The sequence below is a fragment of the Mobula hypostoma genome, chromosome 8 (assembly GCF_963921235.1).
Source record: "Mobula hypostoma chromosome 8, sMobHyp1.1, whole genome shotgun sequence".
Taxonomy (NCBI): Eukaryota; Metazoa; Chordata; class Chondrichthyes; order Myliobatiformes; family Myliobatidae; genus Mobula; species Mobula hypostoma.
The window spans coordinates 140,525,638-140,539,287 of record NC_086104.1 but is presented as its reverse complement, the minus strand read 5'-3'; the positions used below and the strand labels follow the sequence as shown (position 1 = coordinate 140,539,287).

Below are 13,650 nucleotides of genomic sequence, written 5' to 3'. Positions count from 1 at the left end.
ACTGTACTCGTGTCAGCCATTTGAAAGCTCCATCCAGTATTAGTTCCATTTCCTTGCTCATTCCCCTTCCTTTTGAATCCACCACGACCAGTTTCTCAGACATCAGATTTCAGAACATTATAACTCTGAATAACTTGAATAATAAATAAATAAAAACAAAGATTTTCCAACCTCACATCCATTCCCCTGTCGTGTATTCAATATCCACGTGTCTTCTGTCACTGATCTCATAACTTAAGTTCTTTGGTCATCACGTTATATTATTAAAAACCCCAAAACCGTTCTCTGCTCTCAGTGAAGGATTGCAACTTCTTTTGTCCCTTTACACGACTGAAGTCCTTCACTCCTGTTTTCATTCTGAGAAATTTATCTCTGCCTTCTCAAAGGGTCTGACATCCAGAATGACACATAGAACCTAGCTCAGCAATGACTTTAAAAGATTTTGGAGAATGCAAGTTATAAATCACACCCACTTCTTTGAATATAGTTCACCATTTAGTTAGAAGGTGCAATGCAACAATGTGGAAGCAGCTCAATTGCCCCACCTCTGTTCCTCTACACCAGTGATTTCCAATAGATGTCCTAAGAGGATGTTAGGGGATGTAGGAGTCATTGGCAGGCATTCTTGGTGGGGGGGGGGTAAGCGGCACCCTAATTTGAGTCATGAGGCCTGACCGACTGTTAGTAGAGCAAAGCACTTCCAAAAAAAAAGGATGAGGCACTGGAACACAGGAAGAACCATAGCTCTGCAGGCAGTAAGCACTCGTCGTCATAGTATGTCTGAAATTTGGCAATCTCATTCGACCTTATGAACCAAACAGATATTATTGGGGATGCATAAATGAGTGACCAGGGTATCCAATAGTTCCCCTTGACTCACAGCACAGAATAAGTTCAGGTTATTTAACAGTTGGTACGTCAAGTACACCCGCTCAACTTTCTCTACAGATCTACGGAAAACAGGTCATGCAACGATACAGCGCTGGCTGGAACTAAACAGTGAAATAGAGCCAATCAGTGAATCTGCTGACCCCAAGGATTCCTCTTGAGGGATTCAAAACGACCTTGGCTTCATAAGTGCAGTCCAGAACCATTTTTGGGGATTATGAAACCTTACGTGATTGGTCATTTGCGCTAAATGGAACAGTATAAAGGTAGCTTACACCAGCTCTATCTCAACTAACATTCAGGTTCCAGACTGAATCCTTGTTAACATAATTTTCACTGTTGTGATCGTCTTCGCCTCGCCGTTCCTTTGCATGCTGCTACCATCATTCCATCTGTGTCAACTCGCTGCTGTGGTCAACGTCCGATAGGCATTTCCAGTTTGTGTTAATTTTTTTATTTTAATTTAGCCCCATTAATGATGGATAAATATGTACAGTATGATCTCTATGAGCCTGAAGGTGGCGAAGCCTTGAATTCTAATCCTGCTAAGAAACACAAACTACAGAAAGTGCATCAATACAATGCTTTCTACTTGGAGTATGATTTTATTCCGTTCCTGTCAGATCAGCGACGCCCCATGTGTCTTATCTGTAATACTGTACTGTCTAATGAAGCCATCAAGATTGCAGGAACACTTCCATAAAAGACACACCAAAAAGGCTACTTGTGGTATACTTAGTTCCAGAAGATGAAAGAAGCATTTGAAAAGCGTTGCACACTCGAGTCATTTGCCAAGAAAGCTGAAAGTGACCTGGACTGTGGTCTCATTGTTTCTTGTAACATTTCCAAAATAACAACAAAGTTTGAAAAATCTGCTGTATCAAAAGTGCTCACCACTGTTCTCAAAATGAATACCAGTATTTTAAAATGAATTCCTCTGAGTAATAAGTCTGTAGATCGTCGTATTGACAAAATGAGTGAAGACACTGAGTATCAAATATGCACAGAGCTACAAAAAACAGTACTTGGGATACAACTGGATGAGTCAACTGGACAAGACAATGAGGAATTGTTAATGGCATATGTATGGTTTATAAAAATGGAAAAGTTTATGAAGAAATTCTCTTTTGTAAAATGCTAAAAACAAATATCAACGGAGAATCAATCTATGACAAGCTCAAAATGCATATTGAGGATTAAAGTATTCTAATTAGGAACATGATTTCTTGTGCAACAGATGGAACACCATATTATGACAGGTTGCCATGCTGGTTTAGTGGCATTTATGAAAAACAGAATTCCAAGTGTGTTTGTAATCCATTGTGTAATTCATCGGCAACATCCGGCAGCCAAAAACCTCAGCTAGCAACTTTTTTCAAGCATTACTCTAGTAATATCTGCTATCAACAAAATTAAAATAAATCCATTAAATGGCAGAACATTTCACTAGTTATGCCAAGATAATGATAAAGAGTTTGAACGCTTACTTTTTCACATTGAAGTGCATTGGCTGTCAAAAGGCTATTGCTTAAAATATTTCTTTAATTTTCTTGTCACTGTGGTTGAATCAACAAGAGTTTGGGAAACAAGACTGAACTTCTACATAGTGATGTGGGATATCAAGCCAATCTGTATCACAAAATAAACATTCTAAATATGAAACTGCAGGCCAGAATTTCTATTTAATCCAGGTAAAAAGTGCAGTGTACACTTTTATGAGAAAATTGGAAATATATAAGTAAAACATTGGGAGAAGAACGTTCTCACAGTTTCCCTGCATCGAAAGTATGGCACTCTCTTTCACAGATGGTGATTTGCAAGAGTACTGCTTGCATCTGCAGTCACTGATGAATTTGTCAGAATTGATTCAAGAATTTAAACGATCTAGAAATTCCGGACTAGGTAATTAACCCATTTCTTTACAAGATGGAAGAACAGGGAGACAGCTTCCAAGAAGATATTATCGAAATTCAGAATGGTAAAGAAGGACAAGTGTTTTTCAAAAATGTTGTTTTTTGTGGTATGTGGCTACACTGTCATACGAAGTTTCCTAGTCTTTAGAGAAAAGCAAACCACTCTTCATTGCAGTTCCATCCTTCTACCTTGTTGAAAGCAGCTTCAGTCAGTGAACCACATACTCACAAAAAACAGAAACCTCTTGGACATGGAAACATGTGGGGACTAGACGCTTTCACTGTCACAACTTGAGCCAGGTATTTCAACTCTTGCTAGAAACTACCAAGCTCAAGGGTCACATTGATATCCAAGCTGTTGTACAACATACATATATATGTACAGGCACTGTGTAACCTAGATTTAAAGACAAATAAAAATTTAAAGCAGTATCATTTTTCTCCTGTTAGCATGGAGTAAACATGCTTTTACACTATGGGGCGCCAGAAAGTATATTGTACCTAAGAGGGGTGTTGGCAAGTACGAAGGTGCTTTAGGAGTGCATTGGGCAAAAAAAGGTTGGGAAACACTGCTCTACACTTACCATCACATTAGTCTGGAAGTGTTCCCTGTTAGCTGTTCCTTTTTGTTTTATAATTTTTCGTGGTTCTGAGCACTTATTAATCTTCATTTCTCTAAGAATAACACACAGCTTTTCTGCTTTCTCTGTGTAATTGAAATGCTACACCCTTCAGAATCAGGTTTAATATCACTAACATATGTTATGAAATCTGTTGTGCTGTGGTAGCAGTACAGTGTAATAGAACCCTTGAAAAGTTCAAGTAAATCATCCCTGGAATTTTTTTTTCCTACATATTTTATTCCTCTTGGAAATAATAAAATTTCTTCAGCAATTCCTCATATGACACTCACTCTCTTGTTAAATGACTTTTATTTAAGCCTCCAACTGGTGCAAGGTGCAGTTCAGCTTGGGGCTTCTCAGCAACATTTGTCTTCCAACGTTCTGGAACTGATATTCCAGTTTCCAGCATTTTTTGTTCTTAAATCCTGGTGTTTTCTCAAATGCTTTGCTTAGCTTGGAGAAGACTCAATTAAAAAAAGGAACCATTGCAAGCAGGGAGGCTCAATTCATTCACCAAGTAGAATTGACTTTCTGGCTATTTATAATTCGTCATTTACTTAAAACCTAGTATCTCACCACAAGGCCAAACAAGACGGTTGAAAAGAATCCTCCAATAAATCCTTCCCAGGTCTTCTTGGGGGACAGCTGTGAAAACAGATAAAATCGATGATTGATAAAATCGAAAAGTAAAATTCAATAAGGTTCTAATAATACCTATTATTTTATGATTTAGTGTAAAGAAATTCTGAAGCATTGGAACCTGTGTACTGGAAAACAGAGTTAATCCCTATTGTCCCATTGTGCAACACCCTCACATGTAAATAAACTGTGTCACAAAATGGTCACACACAATACTACTCACTCTTTCTTTCTTTCTTCTGCCCACCCCCCAATATCGCCAAAACACACAACCTTTCTTTAAGTCCTAATCCAGAATCTAAATTAATTTGTAGAAATTTGTAGAAATTTATAGAAAAGAAAGACATTTACTCGATCCCTTGCACAGAAATCTGTAATTCTAGCCGCAACAGCAACCAACGTGTCTAGAATCTATTCAGAATAAACTTTGCTGTGCCATTTGAAGGTGCTCCTTTGGGTTCATCAGATACATGGAGGGGGGAACTTGCTACATGGGCAACAACTTGCTCTCCATATCGTACTGCTCAGGCTTGCATATCTAGACAGCTAAGACGCAACAGCCATAGTCAACCCTGAGTGACAGAGGCCTCAACTCTTCAAATGTGTCTGAATTGCTCCTGTCATGCAAAAAGTCAGCCGTGTTGTCCCTCTCTGCAAATTCCAGGGCTCAGACTTACCTGCTAATTAGAGGAGAGGAAGGTACATAAGAAAATAGTAGGCAGAACAGGCCATTTGGCCCCTGAAACCCATCCTGTCATTGACAATGATATTATCTGATTTGTCCCAGGCCTCACATTTCCTGTTGTGTGACGGTTCCCCACAGCCCTCAATTTGCTGATGCAGGCTTACTACAGTACAGTCTTCAATCCTAATAATCTGGCAATATTTTCTATTGCTAACTAGTTTATTTAACTGGACTAACTAGGTTAACTAGTTTATTTAACTAGACTAACTGTGTTGGTCTTTTTTTTCCAAAATAGTAAGTCTTGTCTTTATCAGTAGACAATAGATTTCATTACTTGGTATTACATGTATCAGTGGCTCATAAAAATCATATCAACATTTGACATCTAGACTGGATTTATCAGGGTAATTGTTATCAGCATATAAAGATGCTGGAAAGGAAAACTTTGGGTGGGTCTCTATTCCAGGGCAGCTTCTAGCACTTCCTAAAACAACTACTGAACTATTATGCTTTGAAGCTCCCTCTGACATTGCTCAATGAGGCCTCTCCTTCATCTGTATGAAATCTTACATTTCATGTAGCAATACTTCTGCCACCTACCTGAAGTGAGGCCATCAAAATTTTAAACAACAGCAATTTCACTTCAAATTGTGATAATGTATCTTAGTTTTCCTACTGACCTTAATGAGTGGAGTTCGGCCAAAGAAGAATCCAAACATGTAAGCCATGATATCATTGCAGATCACACAAGAAATAGGCACAATGAACCTGAGCAACAAGAAGGAATGGACAAAGTCAAAAAAGTAAGTGGAGAGATGGATCTAACAGAGTTCATCATTTTCATTCCTTGTGAAAATACAAGCTACCTTGCGTCAGCCACTAAAATCGACAACTGCTAGTTCTAGCTAAGTGAAATAGAACTGTATGAAGCTGTGTCTGAAGGATTTAACTCAGGTAATTTACAACACACTTGACGTTATCCTTCTTGGATATTACTTATGTGGAGACCCACAACTTCAGAGCTCTGCTGTCCCCAGTGTACCCTACAGTAAGCTGGCTCAGATGCAGCCCTATCGAGAGACTAATAGGGACAAGTCCCTGCAACAATGCTCCTTGAGCCAGAGTTCTTAGGGTCCATTCAAATTCAGAGTAATATAGGTTTAGGGCTGACCTGGAAGCATAATAATCATCAATCCTTATAGTTGACAGAGTAGAAGGAAAATGGGTTGTCAGTTGAGCTGAGAATAACAAGATGCTGAGGCCAAACAATTGTCTTCAATATCAGTCATGGCCAGGACCCTAGATTTGGAATACATACTTTTGGGAAGATTTATAGAGATAGCTTGGTGATTCACATCAAAGGTGCACACTACACATTGTGTGTGCTTCAACTGAAGTTGAAATAGATGTTTCACAGACAAAATCCTGAATATTTGAAACTAATGTCACTGATATACAAACAAGAGAAAATCTGCAAATGCTATAAATCTGAGCAGCACACACAAAATGCTGGAGGAACTTAGCAGGCCAGGCAGCATCTATGGAAAAAAGTAGTCGACGTTTCAGGCCAAAACCCTTCAGCAGGCCGGGAGAAAAATAGCTGAGGAGTAGATTTGAAAGGTGGGGGGAGGGGAGAGAGAAACGCCAGATGATAGGTGAAACTTGGAGGGGGAGGGATGAAGCAAAGAGCTTGGAAGTAGATCAGTGAAAGAGACAGAAGGCCATGGATTAAAGAAGAAAGTGGGGGGTGGGGGGGGGTGAGGAGCACCAGAGGGAGGCAATGGGCAGGCAAGGAGATAACACAAGAGAGGGACAAGGGGATGGGAAATGGTAAAGTGGGGGGGGGGGTGTTGGAGGCATTACTGGAGGTGTGAGAAATCGATGTTCATGCCATCAGACTGGAGACTACCCAAACGGAATATAAGGTATTGTTCCTTCAACCTAGTGTGGCCTTATCCCAACAGTGGAGGAAGCCATGGATGGACTATCAGAATGGGAATGGGAAGTGGAATTAAAATGGTTGGCCACTGGGAGATCCCACTTGTTCTGGTGGATGGAGCATAGATGCTTGGCGAAGCAGTCTCAAAAATCTACATCGGATCTCACCGATATACAAGAGGCCACACCGGGAGCACCACAGAAAGCATACAACCCCGACAGTCTCACAGGTGAAGAATTTCAGGTCGCCTAGCCCCCATCATCTTATTTTTACTGTGGATGCCCAGACCCTATACACCTCCATTCCCCACCAGGAAGACCACAAAGCTTTCCATTTCTTTCTAGTCACCAGACCCAACAGTTCGCCTCCACCACCACTCTCCTCTGTCTAGTGGAACTTGTCCACGCTCTAAATAATTTCTCCTTTGGGTCCTCCCACTTCCTTCAAACAAAAGGGGTAGCCATGGGTACTCACCTGAGTCCCAGCTACACCTGCCTGTTTGTCAGATACGTGGAACAGTCTATGTTGCAAGCCTCCACAGGTGACCGTCCTGCACTTCTCCTACGCTACATCAATGACTGCATTGATGTTGCTTCCTGCACCCATGCTGAACCCGTCTATTTCATCCACTTTGCCTCCAGCTTCCACCCGGCCCTCAAATTCACCTGGTCCACTTCCGACATTTCCTTCCCCTTCTTGATCTCACTGTCTCTATCTCTGGAGAAAGCTGATCCACTGAGGTCTATTATAAACCAACAAACTCTCACAGCTACGTGGACTATACCTCGTCCCACCTAGCTACTTGTAAAAACGCCATCCCCTTCTCTCAATTCCTCCATCTCCACCGCATTTGCTCAGGATGAAGCTTTTCATTCTAGAACAAAGGAGATGTCCTTCTTTTTCAAAGAAACGAGCTTCCCTTCCTCTACCAGTGCTGCCCTCAACCATACCTCTTCCATTTCACGCATGTCTGCTCTTACCCCATCCTCCAGCCACACTACCAGGGATAGGGTTCCTCTTGTCCTCACCTACCACCCCACCAGTCTCCACGTCCAGCACATAATTCTCCGAAACTTCCGCCACCTCCAATGGGATCCCACCACCAAACATATCTTTCCCTCCTCCCCACTTTCTGCTTTTGGCAGGGATCACTCCCTACATGACTCCCTTGTCCATTTGTCCCTCCCCACTGATCTCCCTGCAGACACTTATCCTTGCAGGCAGAACAAGTGCTTCACCTCCCCCTACACCTCCTCCCTCACTACCATTCAGGGCCCCAAACAGTTTTTCCAGCTGAGGCGACACTTCGCCTCTGAGTCTGTTGGGGTCATACACAGTGTTTGGTGCTCCCGCTGTGGCCTCTTGTATATCAGTGAGACCTAGCGTAGATTGGGATACCACTTCAACGAGCATCTACGCTCCATCCACCAGAACAAGCAGGACCTCCCAGTGGCCACCCATTTTAATTCACCTCTCATTCCCATTCTGATATATCCATGGTCTCCTCCACTGTCGGGAGAAGGCCCACACTTATGCTGGAGGATAACAAGATGCTGAGGCCAAACAACACCTTATATTCCGTTTGGGAAGCCTCCAACCTGATGGCATCAGCATCGATTTCTCAGACTTCCAGTAATGCCCCCATGCCTCCACCCCCCCTTCACCATTTCCCATCCCCTTGTCCCTCTCTCCTTGCCTGCCCATTGCCTCCCTCTGGTGCTCCTCCCCCCCCCCTTCTTCTTTCTTCCATGGCCTTCTGTCTCTTTCACCAATCAACTTCCTAGCTCTTTGCTTCATCGCTCCCCCTCCAACTTTCACCTATAGTCTGGCGTTTCTCTCTCCCCTACTCCCACCTTTCAAACCTACTCCTCAGCTTTTATTCTCCAGCCCTGCTGAAGGGCTTTGGCCTGAAACGTCGACTGTATTTTTTCCCATAGATGCTGCCACGGTTGCTGAGTTCCTCCAGCATTTTGTGTGTGTCACTAAATAAGAGTTTGTTTCTTTGAACTTCACTGGGTACAAAATGGCTGCCACATTTGACATGCAATCTCACAATTATGGACTTCAGTAGCAAATCATTGTTTGATTTGATCAGTGAGATTTCAGCAGCAGTAACTGTTGTTTAGTTTGTAGCAGTCTTACCTCTAAGGAAATATATTTAAAATTCCATTCCACAGCTGAGTACAAAAAAACTAGTCTATTAATTATTGCTGTACTGAAGGAAAGAAAAATGAAACGTTAATACTTTGGAAAAACTTCAAAAGTGTAGCAGAGAACACATATATCCACGTTGTCTCCCTGACATTATGATGAAAAGATTTTGAGGTTCATCCCGTTCCTGTTGTATATGAATTATGGAGGATATGTTGAACAGTAAAAAAAATGATTTGTGGCCTAACTTCACAGTTGTTGATTGTCTCAGGCTTCTGAGAATTAGAAAGAACCAGTATATTGACTTCATAGCCTCAAGGAAGGAGTACAGGACTGCCAAATGTCCCAAGTAGTTAAGATTGTAGCTTCATCTGCTTCCTCAGGGGGACATGAGAGAACACATGGTAGTCCTTGAAGAAGCACAGAGATGCTATAATTGGCAGCCTTGCCAAACCAGTTTATAGTCATTTGTGTGAGTGGTTATGTGCAAATTATCTGCCACATTTCAGCATCACAATGACTACTCTTTGAAAGTAATTAATTATCTAGAGAGATAGATACTTCATTAATCCCAAAGGAAATTACAGTGTCATGGTAGCAGTACAATTGCACAGATATACAAATATTAGAAGAGAAGTAAGAAAGATTAAAAAATAAGTTAACTCAAAAATAAGATTTACAAGTCAAAAATTACAAGATTTACACTGATAAAATGGTAGTGCAAAAATTAGCGTAATGTTATACAGTAATGGGTGCATATTCACACCATCCAGATAAGAAGTGATGGTGGTATTGCACAGGGTGTTCATGATAGCAGAGTGTGGTAAACAGACATTGATAACAGTCTAACAGGAGGGGGGCTCATCCCTTCCCCGGCTATAGGTTGACTCATTATACAGCCTAATGGCTGAGGGTAAGAATGACCTTATATAGCGCTTTTGGAGCAGTGCAGATGTCTTAGCCTATTACTGAAAGTGCTCCTCTGTTCATCACAGAGGCATGCAAAGGGTGAGAAACATTCATGGCTGCCTCCAAGGCTCTACAGCTACGCTGACTGAAGCCAGTGATGTTCTTCATGCCCCTCTACACCTCCCGTGTGCTACTCTGCACAAGCTTGTTCTCCAGCTCTCTCCTGTATTCCTCTTTAGCCACCTTGATCCTCTCCTTTAGCTCCCTCTGCATGTTTCAATTCCTCCCCATTTCCTGATCTAAAGGCTCTTTTTTGTGGTTGAGAAGAGCCTGCAGATCACTGGTGACCTATGGTTTGTTGTTAGGGAAGCAGCGAACAGTTCTTGATGGTATCACAGTGTCCACACAGAAGTTGATGTAGCTAGTGATGCAGTCAGTAAATCCATTAATGTCCACCCCATATGGTTCACAAAGCACATTCCAGTCAGTATCCTCAAAGCAGCCCGTCAAATCCACAATGGCCTCTGGAGACCATTTCTTTACTGTCATGGTGGTAATGAGCTGTTGCTGTACTTTGGGCTTATACAAGGACATGAGGTGAACCAGGTTGTGATCTGATCTTCCAAGTGGGGGGAGAGCTGTGGAGCTGTATGCATCCTTAACATTTGCGTATGAGACTTGTATGACATTTGACAAACTGATTGAAGGTCAAGAGAGAAACATGGTTGAAGTCTCCTGATACTGCAATGATTGCACGGGGGGTGTTGAGTCTGGAGTCTTGTGACTGTAGTGGGTATGACATCACAAGCAGCATCAGGATCTCATCGGGAAGGCAGAATGTAAACAATGAGCAATATGGCGCAGCTAAACTCAAGCAGTAGATAATACAGACGCAAATTCACAGCAAGCATTTCGATGTCTGGACTGCAGATTTCTCCTTTCACAGAAATGTGACCGGGATTACACCACCTGTTGTTCACAAACACAGCAAGCCCACCTCCCTTCCTCTTACTGCACTTTAGATTAACTGTCTGCTCACAGTGTTGAAAACCCATTCACAGCAGCGTTGGAATCCAGGATTTGCTGGTGTAGCCATGTCTCGGTATTCCCAGTATTCGTTCTGTGTCCTCGTGAGTATTGCTAGTTCCTTCTTTTTATTTGCCAGCAACCTTACATTGGTAACTCCATCTCAGCTTGTCCGGAATATCAAGCTTCTGCTGGGCAAACAAAGGTTGCTTCCTGGCTGCTGGTAGCTGCTCCCTTGTATACACAACATTGCCTCCACTACTGTAGTCACAGGACTCGATGGAATAAAGTATCCCGAGAGCCAGAAGGATGATGAAAATGTTCTAAACAGATTAATGTCCGTTGATATTTCTCAGTGTTGCTAGCCAGTACAAAAACAAAAGAAAGAAACATGCAAAATAAAGTTAAGAGAAACACAGGAAGCTACTGTAATGTGCTGCCACCTCGCACAGCACACACAAGCACACATGAGTGAAGTGCTTTGAGATGTCTTGAAACATACTTTATGTCCTATGTTTTATGTCTCCCTGCAAATTCACAGGTGCTGTTAATGAGTTCATTAAAAATTAATAAGCTGAAAACACCACTGAAATCCTGTAATAAAAAATGTATACACAACAGAAGATTTAGTAACCAAAAATGCACCACCAAAATTAGGAGCCAGGAACAAGCTATTCAACCCCTCAAGCCTGCTCCAATATTAGGTGAGGTCTTGGCTGATCTGCCACTTCTTACCCATTTTCCTGCTTTCCCCCTAAGCCTCAACTCCCTTACTGATTAAAAAACTATCTCAGGTCTTTCACAGCTCTCTGTGACAAAGACTCACAACCATGAGAGAAGATACTCTCCCTCATCTCAGTCTTAAATGGGCACCACTTTATCCTTAGATCGTGCCACTGGTTCTGAACTCCCCCATGACAGGAACCATCTGTTCAGCATTTCAACTGTCTAGCCTCCAAAGGAGCTTTTTTACTGCATTAAACCACCTCTCATTCTTCTAAACTCCAGTGAATAGAGTCCCAACCTGTTTATGCAACACATACAAACGCTGAAGGAATTCAGCAAGTCAGGCAGCGTTTATAGAGGGGAACAAATAAATGCTACATGATCTTGCTGAGTTCCTCCAGCATTTTGTGTGTGTACTAAAGATTTCCAGCATCAGCAGAACCTCTTGTGTCCCAAACTGTTAAATCTTTCTTTTAAGAACAACCCTTCTCTAGTTTGTTCCATCCTAGTGAACATTCACTAAAACCGCGTCCAATCAAGTAATACCTTAAGTAGAGGATCAAAACTGTTCAATGTGGTTTCAATGGCACTTTGTACAACTGCAGAAAAATTTCCCTCAGTCTTGTACTCCATTTACTTGAAATAAAAGCCAATGTTCCATTAGCCTTCCTTATGACCTACTTCACTTTTGTGCTAGCTTTCTCTGTTTCATTCACAAGGAAGCCAAGCCTCTGTTTGCTGCAGCTCTCTGCAGTTTTTCTCTATTCTCTACTAGTTAGAATTACATGTTAATTTGTGCGTTTTAATCAATAAGATTAAAAGAAAAAGCTGGTCTGTCACTTACCAAATCATTCCATCAAAGAGGTTATGAATTATGAGATGGGACTGAGTCACTACTATTAACAGGGTCACATGGGTCCATCCGAACTGTGAAGTGAAAAAAATCAATATCAAACACCAGGCATAGAAGGTTGTGAAATCAGACTAGGTTACTAACACATTAGTTTAACAGAATTTAATCAACTGACACAAAAAAGGGGCTGTGTGGTTAGCCCCCAGCTCTACTCATTTTACAATTACGACTGTGTCTAAACGCAGCCTTAATACCATATTCAAGTTTGTTCATGACACCACTGTCGTAGGCTGAATCAAAGGTGGTGACAAATCAGCATATAGAAGGGAGATTGAAAATCTGACCGAGTGGTGCCTCAACAACAACTTCTTACTCAATGTCAGCAAGGCAAAGAAGCTGGTGATTTACTTCAGCATGAGGAAACCAGAGGTTCATGAGCCAGTCCACATCAGAGGATCAGAGGCAGACAGGGTCAGCAACTCTAAATTCCTCAGTGTATTCATTTCAAAGGACCTGTCCTGGATCCAGCCCGCAAGTGAAATTACGAAGAAAGAACAGTAGCACCTCTACTTCCTTAGGAGTTTGTGAAGATTTGCCATGACAGCTAAAACTCTGACAAACTTCCATAGGTGTGTGGGGGAGAGTATACTGACTGGCTGCATCACAGTCCGGTATGGAAACACCAATGCCTTGCATGGAAAATCCTACAAAAAGTAGTAGATACGGTCCAGTCCATCTCAGGTAAAGCCATCCCCACCAGTGAACATATCTACACGAAGTGTTGTCACAGGAAAGCAGCATCCATCATCAGGGACTACCACCTTCCTGGTCACGCACTCTTCTCATTGCTGCCAACGAGGTACAGGAGCCTCAGGACTCACATCACCATGTTCAGGACCAGTTGGTACCCCACAACCATCAGGCTTTTGAACCAAAGGGTATAACTTCACTCAACTTTACTTGCCCCATCATCGAAATGTTCCGACAACCCACAGCCTCACTTTCATGGACTTATCATCTTGTTCTCGATATTTATTGCATCTTATTTTTTCTGTTTTGTATTTACACTGTTTGTTGTCTTTTGCAAGCTGGTTGAACGTCCAAGTTGGTGCGGTCTTTCATTGATTTTATTATGATTATTATTCTATTATGAATTTATTGAGTCTGCCCACAAGAAAATGAATCTCAGGGTTGTAGTTGGTGATATATATGTACCTTCACAATAAATTTTCTTTGAACTTTGAAATTGGAGCTTTGTGTGTCAGCACACTTCTCTACAAAGTTACCACAGGCACTGA

The 13,650-nt window shown here is 41.8% G+C and overlaps 1 protein-coding gene across 1 annotated transcript in view; it reads right to left on the bottom strand.

Moving 5' to 3' along the window:
• The window catches only part of LOC134351015 (phosphatidate cytidylyltransferase 2-like), a 50,658-nt gene that overhangs the window by 12,231 nt on the left and 24,777 nt on the right, over positions 1-13,650 (bottom strand). The window contains exons 7-9 of the mRNA XM_063056979.1: positions 12,344-12,426; positions 5,429-5,516; positions 4,001-4,069 (exon numbers count right to left, since the gene is read on the bottom strand). Coding sequence (XP_062913049.1) covers positions 4,001-4,069; positions 5,429-5,516; positions 12,344-12,426 — 240 coding nt within the window. The remainder of the gene's footprint in view (positions 1-4,000; positions 4,070-5,428; positions 5,517-12,343; positions 12,427-13,650) is intronic.